General features: G+C 39.0%; 1 protein-coding gene across 5 annotated transcripts in view; it reads left to right on the forward strand.

Annotated features, from left to right (window-relative positions):
• The window catches only part of ADGRB3 (adhesion G protein-coupled receptor B3), a 478,609-nt gene that overhangs the window by 213,247 nt on the left and 248,452 nt on the right, over positions 1-16,910 (forward strand). For all 5 annotated transcript variants that reach the window (XM_074895819.1, XM_074895821.1, XM_074895820.1 and 2 more), the window contains one exon: positions 78-184. In XM_074895819.1, the coding sequence (XP_074751920.1) occupies positions 78-184 (107 nt within the window). The remainder of the gene's footprint in view (positions 1-77; positions 185-16,910) is intronic.

A 16,910-nucleotide genomic window follows, 5' to 3' on the forward strand; every position in this document is an offset into this window, starting at 1 on the left:
TGTAGTTTGAATAAGGTTCATTCTTTGCAACTGTTCTCACTTACGTAAATAACGTCTGTCTTCTTTGTGACTTACAGGCACCACTAGCAGACGCTGCTCTCTCAGTGTTCATGGAGTGGCCTTCTGGGAACATCCAAGTTTTGCTAGATGCATATCAAATGAGTACAGACACTTGCAGCATTCAGTAGGTGCAAAGCCAGCTTTAGTACTTGCCCTGTTTATTCATTACTAATCATTGCAAAAAACCTTACTTATTTACACTCAAGTCAGATTTCTGGTAAGAAATGCCAGGAGGAAAATAGACCTAAAAAAGTATAATTTATATTAATGTATATAATTTTGATCTTATCTGTTACTTGTGTTTGAGTGAAAGAAGCTTTATCTTACTGTAGAAATGGAAAAAATTAATCAGATTCCCTTTTTTCATGTCCACTATGTGAAATTTTGATGGGGGTCAGAGGTAAGATATATTCTGGCTTATTAGAAATGAGATGTGAATAAATTAAATTTACTGGAAGAGTGACGTGCTGAGTAATTTTATAATACCTTGAATTCTTTAATTGCACACTAGGAAGTCAGAAACGATATTTCTTTTTGATATCAAATTTAGAATTTCACCTTCAAATGTAACAATAGGAAATTATTATAGGGTAAAGCTATTGCAGTGTCTTGGAAAAAGTAAAGTAACTCTAGATGAAGTAATATTATGGGGTTTTTTTCAGTATTCTTAACAAAGTTTCTTTGCAAAGCGTATGCATTATACATTTATCTACTGCCTAAATATGGTTATATGCATAGATGTAATACATTGTATATGTTGCATTAGAAATATCCTACCATGGTATATGCTAGGTATATTCACTGCGTTCTATTTTCATAGCTGAAGCATTCATCCAGGTTAATACTACTGTGGGAAGAGTTCCTTTGAAGATTCTCTTGGACAGTGGTTTTTGCCTGCATGATATATTTTACTGACGTTCTTATTACTCTGCCTCCTTTTCCAAAGGCCACTGCTCCATTAATCATTCAGCAGAGGGGCACTAATACAGCTGTGTGCTTCATATCTTCCCAACCTTTCAACCAAGTGCAACACTTCTGTAGCATTTTAAAAATCTTTGGTGGCTTGAAAAGTAGTAGTCTGACTATCATTCCTCAAATCTGACTTGCTACTTAGAGAAGATTTTGATTAATTCCTTTGAGCTGCATTTCTGTTTCATTAGATTCCAACTTTATTGAGGCCTGGGATTCAGTTTCAGGGTAAGCCAAAGCGAGCATTATTTTTAAAATAAACAGAATAATGTGTCAAAGCAATTTTTCCCACTACAGAGAAACTTCCTTATTTTATATAGCTCTCTGCATGTTGCTCTGTCTCTTTAGTGTTCACACTGGAAAAAACAACATTCAGTTGGCTGTAACTGTTTTGCATTTTATATTTCTGATATTTTATTCTTTTGCAACAGCTGCATATAGTATATTTAAACATACTTTATGGGCATGAACAGCAATACATTTGTATTTCATTTGGTTAGAATATGTATTTTAATAAATAGCACAATAAAGGCAATGACTGTAGGTACTAGATAAACAGTTCTAAATACTAATAATGTCATATTGCAGGAAAAAAATCACATTTTGCAATTGAAAATATTGAGATATTTCAAAGCATGGCAAATTACTTCTTCTACTTGCTATTTTTGCATTTCAATATTTCAACCTTCTGAAATTTTTAAAGGATTTTGAAATATTTTAAGGGATTTATTCATCTTGACCTGCCTGACCAGAAGACCATCCCTTTAGACCTTTGTTCCTCTGCTCTTAACCTTTTTACATTTTGTATCAACATTCATTCCTCATGACACTGATTCTGTAGTGATATTCAGACTTCTCTTTTTATGTTATTGCTAGAAGTCATTCATAAGCAACTCAAGCAGTGGGAAATGCTCTTTCATGTTATTCAGTGGTTTGACTTACCTGGCTAACTTTTGGTGAGGCACCAATATTTTTTGAAGAGCTGCAAGTCTGCTTGGCAAGAAGGGATCATTGTTGAACAAAAGAAGTAATTTGTAACCCAGATCAGATTTATCTGTTCTTCTATATTTCCTTTTACAAAGTATTAAATATAACTTGATGACACTGTGAAATAATATTTTGCCAAATAACATTTTAAAATAGCTAAAGCTTCTTTAAAATTACACAAGCATCTAAACATCATCTTATTGCTGCACAAAATTTCAGTCCAGTTTAGATGCATAAAAATTAAAGGAGAAAAGTGGATTTCTTTTACACTCATGAACTGTTCACAAAGAAAATCAGCTTGTCTTACATCTTACTGCTTCTCAAAGTGAACAGCACAGCATATTTAAAGGATCGTAGAAAATAAAGACCTATAAGGTCATTGCCCTGCAAATGTAGGCTTGTCCCCCCACGATACATATGTCAGCTTTATAAATCCCTGCAAATAAGGCTTTATAAGGAAGCTGCTGACAGACAGTGTTGCTGTAATAAATATGTGTGCTTATGAAAGCATTTATGAGATGCCTCAGTGTGCTTAACTTATCAATAATGTTATTTTACCAACTCAGACCAGAAATAGTGGGGGCTGTCACTCAGTTCTGTGAATGTTCCCATAAAATCTGAGTCTGAGCTGAATCCTTTTCAGTTCTTGCCTGAAATACATAAACCAGAAGTAGGTGTATAGTATTCAAAAAATATACTTATGAAGTTGTTTTAAAGCACTTGATATACATAATATACATATAATACTTAATACATTAAAGCATACCCACCTGGAAGAATACATACAGGTCCCTGTCTCTTTGCCCTCCAAACAAACCACATATGACCCAGAACCAGCCCAGAAGTCATGTAGTTGAATTCACATGGTGCTGTGCCCAAGTAAATACTCCCTGAAGAAAAGCGTTTCATATGCTGGGAGCCAGAGAATACTGCCTTAGCCACAGACCCTGCTAACCTGGCTACACAGACTCTGGACTGGAAACTTACAGTTATACTAGTAAATAATCTAAACAGGGTGACTGCCCAAGCTTAAACACTGTCTTGAAATGATTGTAAGACCATACCAGTGAGCACTGTCCCAAACAATGCCTAGCATCCTTTAGAGGATAGCATGGCACAGAAACCATTCCCAGTAGGCAATAAAACCATTTTCTGGGACAGAGGAAGAAAAGAGAGCTTATCTTGAGGGATACAAGCTGTCTGTGCTCATTGGCTTCAGAGCTAGAGAATATTACCATGGCTCGTTTATTTACCTGTATTTACTGTTTATATAGTAAAAACACCTTACATTTGGGCAGCTTGGATTGTGAGTAGTGAAGTTCAAGGCTCCATGTGTCCATCAGTGAGGCCACACCTGGAGTGCTGTGTCCAATTCTGGGCTCCCCCGTACAAAAGGGATATAGTGTTACTGGAGGAAGTCCAGCAAAGGGCCACTAAGATGATTAAGGCACTGGAGCAACTCTTCTATGAGGAAGGGCTGATAGAGCTGAAACTGTTGAGCTTAGAGAAGGGAAGGCTAAGGAGGGATCTTATCAATGTGTAGAAATACCTGAAGGAAGGGTGCAAAGAAGATGGAGCCAGGCTTTTTTCAATGGTGCCCAGTGACAGGACCAGAGGCAATGGGCACAAACAAACACAAGAGGTTCTGTATGAACATCAGGAAACACTTTTTCACTGTGAGGGTGACTGATCACTGGCACAGGTTCCCCAGGGAGATTGTGGAGTCTCCATCCATGGACACATTCAAAAGCCATCTGGACATTGTTCTGGGCAGCCTGTTCTAGATGACCCTGTTGGGGCTGGGGCATTGGACCAGATGACCTCCAGAGGTCCTTTCCAATTTCAACCATTCCATGATTCTGATTCTGTGACTCCCATGACTCAGAAAATTGGAAATTCACACAAATCCTGAGAAGTTAATTCATAGACTTCCACTCTAATACCATTATGGTTTTTACTTTCTTCCTACAAACAACAGATGTTCACATTAAGCCAGAATCCTATGCTATATATAGTGTAGAATTCTACCACATAACCGCAGGTGATTGACCCCTGAAGACTGTTTCCTTATTATATGTAGCTACAGTAGGTTCACTGCCTCATGCACAAAACCTCTTGTATTTTTACAATTTTCTCTATATAGTACTCACCTGGAAGTGATATGGGACAAATTTCAACCCTTAATAAACAGTATTAAAGTAGCAGAAAGCCAGCTAGTGCTTCATGTTCTTCATCTTAAGACTTTTACATAGACAATATGGTAGCTATGTAAATCATGCTAAAATGGCACTATCTTTTCATTTCATAAATCTATTTGGAAGTCTATTTGCAAAAGGTGAAGAGTCAGTAAAGTTAAAAATACACTCATAATGCCAAAGATAATATACTTTGCTCATAACACCCAGCATCATTAATAATTTAGCTATTTTTCCAACCACTTACAAAATGTGCCAGGCAGAATTACTGCCTGTACTTGAATAGGCATGTACTGGCACATCAGATGCAAGGTACTGGCACCTCAGAAGAAAGCAAGGATTTCCATTGGTTAAAAAGAATTGTCTGGATACGTGGAGCACTTCTTGATACATATATCAATACTGTACTTAGTACTCTATAGTAATAGTTCCAGAGTAGTTCACAATCTTTAATTAATATATCACCTCAACATGTGCTTGAGATCAGTACTACATCTCCATTTGTTGTTGATGGGGAACTGAGACCAATTAAGCAAGAAATTTATCTCTGGTCTTTTGTATTAGTGCCTAGCCACTGTTCCTTCTTAATGTTCATACCTCTCCATATGTGACAGCACAGATCCCTGGCATGGTAAAAATATAACTACAGGGCCTCTGAAGAGGCTATACACTGGAACATGATGAAATAGTGCAGAGGAATGGTTTGGCTTGTGGAGTGGAGGTTGGCCATCAGCTTAATCTTTCAAGGGCACACTGTCCTACACAATTCATGTGTAGAAGCTTGAGTAAAAGCAGTTAAGAGGATGATGCACTTCAGCTGTGCCACAAATGTACAGACTGTACTTCCATTAGTTTATTTTACCTTGTGCACTACAGAATACAGGTCCCTTTTGAAACTAGGAATGATAATTAGATCTCTTTGAATAACAGAACCAATTAGTCATGAATAATTTATCCAACATTTGGTACAAATAAGTCATCAAATGAATTTAACAAATACTGTTTGACCAGCTTATACAGCTGGTTTAATAAGAAAAATTATTCGCTGAACAAATTAAGGGACAAAAATGACAAAATACATGAAATAAACGCTTGAGAAATTATTTGGTTAGCTCTAATAGCAATACTTAAAGAATCTAATTAGGATTATTCTTACTAAAGCACTATAAGTGGAAAATGCAAAGTGATAAATAGGTGTTGCTTTGTCTTCTGGAATCGTGACCTAGAGGATCAAGCAACAACTTGATGAACACAAAAAGAAACATCACAGATAATATATCAGGTTTTGTTCTGGATTTCTTGTATTGCCCTAGTGTGTTTGCACTGCCTGCATCTTTGAATTAAGAAAATGCCCTTAGCCAAGTACAGTGTTTCAGGACTGTTAATTGGTCATTGCAGCTAAGAAGGAATATTTTGTTCAGCGATGCACAATTTGTTAAATGTGTTCTTGAGAAAGAGGAGATTACAGCAAAGTCTTCCAAGTGTCTGTTTTATTGTGGATGGAGTTGAAGAAAAGAGGTTGAACAAGATCTAGGGGAAGGGGATATCCTTTCTTCAGTTCCTTATGGATAGTTCCTGGTCACATACTGAACACCAGATTTTAGTTAATAGGGAGGAATTTCCCTGCTTTCTTTAATTCCATGTTATATTCTCAGAATTTGGAGGTTTTTTCCCCACTGTGGGATAGACATGATTTGGGTTTGCAGACCATTTTACCAAATCAATTACTACTATAGCAGAAGTTACTGACCTTGTTAAAGTCTATTCTCTCCACCTTTGGCAAATAGTTTCATTTTCTGAAAGCTGAACTCCTTTGGTCTAACTAGCATATTTTAATCTCTTTAAGAGTATCTGTTAGTAGCTTAATGGACTGTTATATATAGAAAGGCAGATTAGATGATGATCTAATGACCCAAATTTAGACTGCATAATGTTATGAAGTATTCTCATTGCTTATTATCTTCTTTTGATCTGGAAGCAGAAAATGGTCTGCCTAATTATTTTAACTAAAATCGTTTACTTGAGCTAGTACTTAGTTAATTTGAACTAGTATTTTTCTGAGATATATTTTCATAAAAGAAAGATATCTTCAGTCAGTGAAATACCTCAAATAAGAGTTCATTTCATTTTCATATTTTCTCGAAGCCTATCTCATTAGTACACTACAAGCAAGACTAAGAAGCAAGAGCCCGGCATTAGGAATATCCTATATCATCCTTTGTACGAACAACTGCTTCTGAGAGGCAGAGCCAAAGACTTGATCTATCTTAATCCATTCTACAGATGATAGCCACCTAAATTAGAAAACAAACAAACAAAACCAAACAAACAAAAGCAAAGAAACCACTCACCCCAGCCCTCCAAAAAGCAAAAAGCCAAAACCAAGAAACAAGAGACTTGAATCAGCGCTAATGCAGAAAATCAAAATGCGATCAAAATAGGTCAGTATGGAAGAACAATGAGTTTTCATAGCTTATTAGATCGTTATGAAATTAATATCTGAAGCTGTATGACCATTTTAAATGAAAACCATTAATGGATCTTAGTACAGAATATTAGAAACTGATTTTTTGTAAATGGAGAAGTTATTTGAATATATAGGGCTATTTCTATTTTCTACTCTGTTATGCCTGTATTCTGATAGGATTTATTGAATCAGAAAAAAAAAAAAAAAAAAGTGAGGGATCTGCTTAAAAATATTGGTAATATATCACTGACTCGGCATGCACTAGAATAGTCCTTTTGCCTAAAGTGAGATTTCCAATAAATGGCTTTTGGACATTAGTTTGGAAGAGATTTGTACTGTGCTCATAAATAATGAGGAAGACTAAAGCTTGTCATCAAGAAACTTTGTTTCTGAAGGTCATCTCCAATACTATCAGAAAATCTCTACAAATACAGCCTGTTTTCTAAACCTATGTAGCACAATTTTCAAACCTGGATGATGAATTCTACATTTAGTTGCTTTGATAAAAATAAGATACTAACTTTTGCCGGTTTAAGTGATATGACAACTAAATGAAACTTGCATTTGTGCAAACTGGGCTACTTTTCTATCAGAAAGAGGAAGTTGAAAAACTGAAAAACCTCTTAACTCTTGAGAGTTAGGAAGGAAAAATCTGCATATGAAATATCACACTGGTGTCAAGATATTAGCACTTATGAAGGAGTATGGGAACTTACACAGGTGAATCTTTGCATATCAAACTGATAATATAGCCATAAAAATGCATTTCTGCTGCTTCTACTTCATACTATAATTCTGTTTCCCCTTTTTCCACAGCAGTGTTATTCACAGTTTTGCAAGTGCTTGGCTAAAATATAATTTGATAAAAAGAACTCTGAGGTGAATAATGATTTGCTCAGCTGCAGCTCATTAGAGATGATTTTGTTTTTCCAAATTATATTACAAGGGCAGCGTATCAGCCTGTCCATGTACTCCTCACTGAAATGACTGCTGTACTCTGGGGAATGAAATGCTTCCTCCTAAAAATTTTACTACTCCTTTTTTGCTAGTTTAGTGCTTCATTTCTTTTTATATAGCTGCAGAGCAAAGCAGCCATGCTTAGTTTTGTAGATTTGAATGTACAGGCCTCAATAACGAACATTTTTGTTCTGCCTCAGTCTATCCTTATATTGGTATATGCCAGCTCTTTATCTTCACCTTTGTAGCCTTTGATAGGCAGGGGAGTTATATCAGTAAATGATCTGCTTTCCTTGTCTTGCCTTTCTTGTAAGCACAGAATCTGCAGGAGTCAGCTCTGTTTTGTCTCCTCCGTATCTTGACAGGAGGATGGCAAACTGTTCTCTCTCATCAGGAAGCAACTGATCAAGAGATTGTGGCAGGCAACAGTTTTCCCCTGCCTCTCTAACATTTTCCCATTCTGCATGGGAGAAGATTAAAACTTCAGGAAAAAAGCTGATTACTTCAGTATTGCTGTTTGCTTGATAGTGAGGGCACTCACTTCGTTGTGAGAAGGCTCTGCCTGCTCTGCTCTGCCAAACTCATTGCATGGACTGAAACATTGGGTTTTTTGAGTGCTTTTAACAGCATGTTATAAAGTCAGTATGGCTTCCTCAGTCTTCTAACAGATCTATTTCACTGTCTGTAAATAAATGTGCACTTTTACAAAGAGAGGAAATAACCCAATACTTCAGCCACTAGTATTAAATATGTAAGCTAGAAACCAACTGCTCCATCCTAAGTGAATGGCTGCTTTTTCATAACTGCCTCTATTACAATAAGCACTAAAAATGAGCATCTTAGGATCGGGAGAGTGAAATGTGTTTAAAGGTACTGTGCTACCTTCTCCATTCATGAAATTATAGTGCTTAATCTCACCAACGTACACATGCACCTCATTCTTAGAGATCCTATACAGTGGAAGAAAACATTTACCTGCTGTTCTGCATAGGCACACCACAACTTAATTCAACTGCGTAAGTTGCTTTTCTTCCTTTCTGCTTTTGAGTATCTGCTTTTTAATAGCCAACCAATCCTACTTATTAAATTCAAAGACAAATCCCCACTATCATCTCAGCATCCATAATCATTTCCATGTCTGGTTCACCAAAGAGTAATCTGTGTGTTAAATGAAATGTGCTCCTGTGGTTGCTGCTGCTGCTGTGTCTACTGCAGCAGTGAGCAGCTGAGTGTTCCCTGATCATATTGATATTCCAAACCAACCAACACTGTAGCCAACAGGTGAACTCCACTAGGGTAGGGTCAGAGGAAAAAACAAGAGATGAAGGCCTTTTAGGAACTCAATAAAGAAAGAATTTATCTAATTTACCCTTAAAGTCTACCAGAACTGTGGGAACCTTCACTCCAACACAGCTGCAAGAATTTGGCCAGGCAGCTAACAGCAAAGAAGTGGTTACAGCATCTTACACTTAGAGTCATTTCCCTGTTTTTTTTTGTCCACTACTTCATTTGCTGCATTCTGCCACCATGTTTAAGCTCAGATTTGTTAAGTATGTGAGGCACAAAGGATTTTTATCTTGCCTATTACTTAATACAGTACTCCATGCAGAAATTAGTGCTCCCCAATAATACTAATTTCCTTGAAGAAACCATTCTGGTTTGTCTTGCAAACAGTAGTGAATGTCATTGGAATGACTGTATAGAAATGTAAAATCAAATAAATAAATAAATTGATTAAAACCAAATAAACATATAAATCGAAGCAGTTAATCAGAGCTTTATGTTTTAGGGACAGAATGACCATGTACTAGAAAAAAAGAAAGACAAATCATTTGTAGTATGTCCCTTTCTGATCCCCAGCCTCAGTCAGGATGGGGAGCCAGGAGACTCTACCTCAAGCAATGTTATGTCTGTCATAGAATGAAAACAACCCTCTCAGAGTCCTCATTCTCTTTTTCCTCTCAACTCTTGCTCTTGTCGAGTTGCATTATAAATAGATAACAAAAATCTTGAAGACATGCCCTCTGGTTAAAAAAGGAAACAACAATAACAACAACAAGATCTCTCACATAGCATGCCAACATGAGCAGGATTTAATCACAGATAATTGGAGCATTTAATACCAGTACTTAATAAAAGCATTATAGAAATCCTGGTCAACAAACACAGTGATAAGAAGAAAAAAAAAAATCCAAAAGTGATTGTTTAATGATTATTTATTTCTGATCCCTAGAGCCATTCATTACTTTACTGAAGAGCAGTCTCATCTCTTCAAAATATCTATTAAAATATTTTGTTGAATCCGTACAGAAATCAAAATACTGAAACTTTATAATGACTTTATCTGTCACCTATTTGGTGGTTATATCTCAAGGACTAAAATAAGTGACAATATTGATGATGATAAAAAAAAAAAAAAAGACTCTGGAATGGGCTAAAGTGGCAAAAAAAAAAAAAAAATCTCTTGAGCAGAATAATAGGAGTCTTCTTGTGAAAGAGGGTAGAAAAAGAGGATACAGAAATAACCAAGCATTCCTCTGAGCTGTTCACATTCTTCTTCTAAAAACATGTTAGACTTCCACAGATACTACATGATTTTTTTCAAAGATTCTCCAACACCGCATCACATATGGAAGAGCACATGCAATTTCTCTGGCATCTGTGCAGAGATTCATTTTGCCTGAGATGAATGTCTAGAACAGCACAGGATTATATGTGATTAAGATGGCTCCTTTTCTCTAAAAACAAATCACTGTTTTGAGGAGTATTTTCCCTAAAAAAAATTTAAAGTATATGACAGTGGGATAGCTATATATAGTGAAACGATCCTCATTTTTCTTACCATCAATGTAAATTTAGAATAAGTTCCTTAAGGCACAGGGTTAAGGTGATGTCACCTGAGTGCGCAAAAGCTGATTGAGGTACAGTATCAGCCGAAACTTGGTGCAGCAGATTGTACACCATGACAGAATCTGCTAGACATAATCCCGTGGGAGACAGTCCTGAAGGGTATAGGGGTCCAGGAAGGCTGGACACTCTTTAAGAAGGAAGTCTTAATACCTCAGGAGCAGGCTGTCCCCAGGTACTGTAAGAGAAGCCTATGACAGAGAAGACCACCCTGGCTGAACGGGGAGCTTTGTCTGCAACTCAGGGAGAAAAGGAGTTTGCAGCATTTGGAAGAAGGGGCTAGCCACTCACAGTGATTACAAAGATAGTGTGAGGCTATGCATGGTGGAAATCAGTAGGTCTAAAGCCCAGATGGAAATTAATCTGGCTTCAGCAGTCAAAGATAGCAAGAAATGTTTCTATAAGTATGTCAACAGCAAAACAAAGACCAGGGAGAGCCTCCATCCCCTGCTACACACAGGAGGAAACATGGTAACGAGTGATGCAGAAAAGGCTGAGGTGCTTAATGCCTTCTTTGCCTCAGTCTTTAATAACAAGACTGGTTGTACTGAGGGAATCCAGCCTCCTCAGCCAGAAGACAGAGACTGGGAGAACAACCCCCCCGCAATCCAGGAGGAGACAGTCAGTGACCTGCTGCATCACACAGACACGCACAAGTGTATGGGACTGGATGGGATACACCCGAGGGTGCTGAAGGAGCTGGCTGGGGTGTGCACCAAGCCGCTTTCCATCATTTACCAGCAGTCCTGGCTAACTGGGGAGGTCCTGACAGATTGGAAATCAGCCAGTGTGACGCCCATATGTAAGAAGGGTCAGAAGGATGATCCAGGAAATTAAAGGCCTGTCAGCTTGACTTCAGTGCCCAGGAAGCTGATCGAGCAGCTCATCCTAAACACCATCATACCACACGTGCGGGACAACCAGATGCTCAGGCCCAGTCAGTATGGGTATATGAAAGGCAGGTCCTGCCTGACAAACCTGATCTCCTTCTACAACAGGGCGACCTGCTTATTGGGTGAGGGAAAGGCTGTGGATGTTGTTTACTCTTTCCCACAGCATTCTCCTGGTGAAACTGGCTGCTCATGGCTTGGATGGACACACGCTTCACTGGGTAAAAAACTGTCTGGATGGGCCCAAAGAGTTGTGTTGAATGGAGTTAAATCCGGTTGGAGGCCGGTCACGAGTGGTGTCCCCCAGGGCTCAGTGTTGGGGCCACTCCTGTTTAACAGCTTTATTGATGGTCTAGACGAGGGGATCGAGTGCACCCTCAGTCAGTTTGCAGATGACACCCAGTTGGGTGGGAGTGTTGATCTGCTCAAGGGTAGGGAGGCTCTGCAGAGAGACCTGGACAGGCTGGAGCCATGGGCTGAGGCCAACTGGAGGAGTTTCAATAAGGCCAAATGCCGGGGGCTGCCCTTGGGCCACAACAACCCCCAGCAGCGTTACAGGCTTGGGGAGGAGTGGCTGGAGAGCTGCCAGTCAGAGAGGGACCAGGGGGTGTTGATTGACAGCCGGCTGAACAGGAGCCAGCAGTGTGCCCAGGGGGCCAAGAAGGCCAATGGCATCCTGGCTTGTGTCAGCAATAGCGTGGCCAGCAGGGACAGGGAAGGGATCTGACCCCTGTACTCGGCACTGGTGTGGCTGAACCGTGATTCCTGTGTTCAGTGTTGGGCCCCTCACTCCAAAAAGGACATTGAATGACTCGAGCGTGTCCAGAGAAGGGCAACAAAGCTGGTGCAGGGTCTGGAGCACAGGTCGTACGAGGAGCGGCTGAGGGAACTGGGGGTGTTTAGTCTGGAGAAGACGACGCTGAGGGGAGACCTCATCGCCCTCTACAGCTCCCTGAAAGGAGGTTGCAGAGAGCTGGGGATGAGTCTCTTTAACCAAATAGTAAGCAATATGACAAGAGGGAATGGCCTCAAGTTGCGCCAGGAAAGGTTTAGACTGGATATTAGGAAGCATTTCTTTCCAGAACGGGTTGTTAGGTGTTGGAATGGGCTGCCCAGGAAGGTGGTGGAGTCCCCATCCCTGGAGGTGTTTAAGAGTCGGGTTGACATAGTGCTGAGGGATATGGTGTAGTTGGGAACTGTCAGTGCTAGGTTAACAGTTGGACTGGATGATCTTCAAGGTCCTTTCCCAACCTTTTTTATTCTGTGGTTCTGTGACAGTGGATAAATGGAGGTAGGCAAAAGTTCAGTTTCAGGGCAATCCTTAAACTTTGATGTTTATGACTGGGGCAAATCATAGGAGACTTGTTTGGTTTCAGAATATTTACAAGGACCTGTTACAGAATTATAGAATCAAAAGGAAATTCATGAGATCATCCAGCCCAAAAGTCTTTCCCATAAGTATCAGAAATATTCGCATTATTCCAGCATTTTATTTTCTTGACTGTTATTAAGGCCTCCTATATGGAAGACTGCATATTCCCTTCAGGTACACTATGGTACATAGTTTCCTTTACAGTTAAAAAGTTTTCCTTAATATATATCCGTAATCTTTCTTGACACAATGTATACAAATTAGTTTTTCCCTTTTCTATTATTAACAAGAGGAATACATGATTTCCTTATTCTCTGCAGAAACTATTTATTACTATGGTATTGTGATCTAGTTAGAGATTACTAACTATTTTCACTGATGAGAAAATGGAAAATTATTTTATATTGCTTTAGCAGTCTCCTTCATAAAATATTGAATGCATAGAGAAGGAAAAAGACTCTTATATGACATTAGGTTATAAATATTCAGTTGTATACCTGAAGACGCATAGCTGTATCTTTAGACCCTACTCTGTTTCTTTCAAAAGATGGATGAAATAATATTCTTGAACACTAAAGCATCATGAAAATAAACAAACAAATTGTAAGTAATTACTTATATTAAAGGAAAGTAAATGAAACTTCTAGATTCTGTGCTAAAAGAGTTAAAGGACTGTCTGCCGACAACCAGAAAAAAACACCCTTTAATTAAGTTTTTCTCAAAGCTGAAAGGGAGAGCTTTCTCACAATGACATCACATTATAGTTTCAACATCAACATGCTGCATGAGTTCGATTAACTGCAGGATTATACCTAGGGGAATATTTCCGGTGCCAAAGATATATTTTCTGCCTTTTTAGTTTATGTGCCTAACTTCAAGCCCACAGACTTCAGCATTTTATTTCCAACCTTTCTGGACCTCAATGCTGGTAACTATAAAAGTAAGTTTAATGTAAAATCATAGAATCATAGAATACCAGGTTGGAAGGGCCCTCAAGGATGACCTGGTCCAACTTTTCTTGGTAAAAACATTGTCTAGATGAGATGGCCCAGCACCCTCTCCACATGACTCTTAGAAGTATCCAATGTTGGGGAATCCATTACTTCCCTGGAAGATTACTGCAGTGGCTCATTGTTCTCATTGTGAAGAATTTTCCTCTTGTGTCCAATCATAATTTCCCCAGGAGTAATTTCTACCCATTATCCCTTGTCTTTGCCATGTGACTCCTTGAAAAAAGCAAGTCTCCATACTGAACATGGTGATAAGGTCTCCCCTAAGCCTTCTCTTCTCAAGGCTGAACAAACCCAAATCTCTCAGCCCTTCCTCATACAGCAGGCTTCCCAGGCCTTTGATCATCTTTGTGGTTCCTCCTCTTGACCCTCTTCGGCCTGCCCACATTTTTTTCGTATAGCAGGGACAAAAACTGAACACAGTATTTCAGGTGTGGCCTGACAAGCACTGAGTAGAGTGGGATAATGACTTCTTTATCTCTTCTGGTGATGCCCTTGTTGATGCAACCCAGAATCCTGTTGGCTTTCTATGTCACTGATGCAGCAGCACACTGTTCACTCTTATTGTTCACCAGTTCCCCCAGGTCCCTTACCACAGAGCTGCTCCCCAGCCGGGTAGATCCCAGTCTGTGCTGCACTCCTGGAATATGTTTTCCCAGGTGCAGGACCTTACCGTTGTCCTTGTTGAACTTCTTAAGATTTTTGTTAACCCACTCTTCCAGCCTATCTAGGTTTTCCTGCAGGATGGCTCTCCATTCCGAAGTATCTACTTCCCCACTCAGTTCGATATCATCAACAAACTTCATCAGGGTACACTTGGTCTCATCATCCAGATCACTTATGAAGCTACTAAACAGCATTGGGCCCGATATCAATCTCTGGGGGACCCCACTTGTGCCAGGTTGCCAGTTTGAAAATGAGTTGTTTCCCACCACCCTCTGGATGCAGCCTGTCAGCCAGTTCCCCACCCACAGCACAGACACTTGTCTAGACCATAATGCATCAGTTTCTCTGGGAGGAGGCTGTGGGGAACCGTATCAAAAGCCTTGGAGAAATCCAGGTAGACACTGTTCACCACTCGCTCCATGTTAGCCTAGCAGGTTACTCTGTCATAGAGGTGACATTTATTGAAGGAGTACCAACAATTTCAGCCTGAAGATTAGAAGCCCCAGAGGTCAAGAAATGTGATTCAGAGCATTCAAGATAAGATTTCAGGTGTTCTGGGTTGTTCTGTAGAGGAACCAACACTCTCAAGAGCCTTTAGGGTTCTAATACAGTTGTGTAATTCAAGTGGCTATTGCAGGTGATGTGAATACTCCTTCCCGTTCCACATCTTAGGAGCATTATGAAAAATATTTTACAAAATATTAGTGTTGTGTTGTGGAGGTGCAAAGCAAAGTGGTTTGCAGATTATAAGCAATTTCAGGATATATTTTTATTTAAAACTATCTTTCCTCAATTCTATCCAAGGTTTCCTAATTCAGGTTATTATAGTCCCCACTGCCATAAAATATATTAATGACATGTTTGGTAATACATAGACACGAATCCAACATCATCCTAAAAAGTAATGAAAAAAGGATGATAGCATAGTTACTCTTCAAATTAATCATTCTTTTAAATCTTTTATCGGTTTCTTGAGGATTCATTGTTTTCTGTCCTTTTAAACCATGTCTAGCTGTTAAGTTGCCAGTAATTATTATGCAGTAATAAATTTGTACTCCAGTGCCGGAGGCCTAGGAGCTCTGACTTTGTAAAGAGGCATTTTAATTATATCGTACTTTCTGACAATCGAGGGACAACAGCAGTTGGACCCTGAGTCAAAGTCCAGTTAAACATTTCAGTAATTTTTCAAGTATGCAGCCGTATAGTGTAGGCGGCTAGAGGTTAGGCTGACAACTGAAGTGTCACTTTAACAGCTGCTTCATTTCACTATCTCTCGGCTCATAAACTTTATTTTTAATGAGCCTGTCTGTAAGACCACTAAAAAATGACCTTCACAGAGAACTACAAGTACCTACAGTGGTGACCAAAATAGCTTTCTTGGACATTGCATAATATCACAGTGACCATAGCCTAGAAAATAAGCAGTACTGTGAGAAAGACATTAACTACTGATGAGAATATTCTCTATTTTCATACTGAAAGATTCTTGTGATAGCTGTGCAAGTAATCCACCACCTTCAACTCACACTAATCTGGACATCTTCATTGGCTTTATTAGTGCTGCATCAGTTTATATCAATTGAGTGAATGGCCTGTGATTTTAGAGCTGTGTTGAGGAGCTGTAGGCTGTCTTAGAGCAAGAAAATACATTATGTAATAAACTGAAAATAAACAGGCTGCTAATTCTTACCCTGCCCTGCATGTTGCTTGCCGGTCTGTAGTCAAAACTTTTTACTAATTAACTCTTTCACCCACTTTCTTATAAACATTGTGAACTAACTTTTGTTATGCTACTTCTAAGGGTATGCTGCTAGTCTAACTCAAGGCAGTGTGGGCCCGAAGAGGTAGCTAAGGATCAGGGGAAGGAATTTCTGGTTTGGAGCTTGAGGGAGTGAAGAAAAGGTGTTCACCAAGCTGTGTATGAATGATGTGGCCCAAAGGAGGAAAGGTACTTGTGCTGGAAAGTTGAGCTTTCAGGATATACCATTTTTTAAAAAGAGTTCCAAATTGAGCTGTAACTTTAGGAGCCAAGAATTCTGAAGTACTTAACGACCTGTACCACAACCCTGGATACTTCTGAAGTAAGTGTAACAATTTAGTCCTGTGGCATTGTGGGCACTTGATAGACCTTTTTTATTGTTATGTCCAAAAGCAATCAAAATGTCTTTCTGAAAACACTGAAGTGTCTGTATATTACAGCTCCCACTTCTGCTGCTAGATATCTGCAAAATTTTTCACTGGAAACAGAGCTTCACTTACTCAAAAGCCTAAAAACCAGTCAAAATTAGGATCATTTGAATTTATTATTTGCATTCCAAAATCAGCTGAGACCAAGACTATGTGTGCTATTCATGGTCCAAAACCAACAACAAATTGGCACCTGACATCTTTAAAATGTGAGTTTAAAGTCTTGCAGGAGCATGGAAAAAC

Source organism: Athene noctua, chromosome 1, assembly GCF_965140245.1.
Source record: "Athene noctua chromosome 1, bAthNoc1.hap1.1, whole genome shotgun sequence".
NCBI lineage: Eukaryota > Metazoa > Chordata > Aves > Strigiformes > Strigidae > Athene > Athene noctua.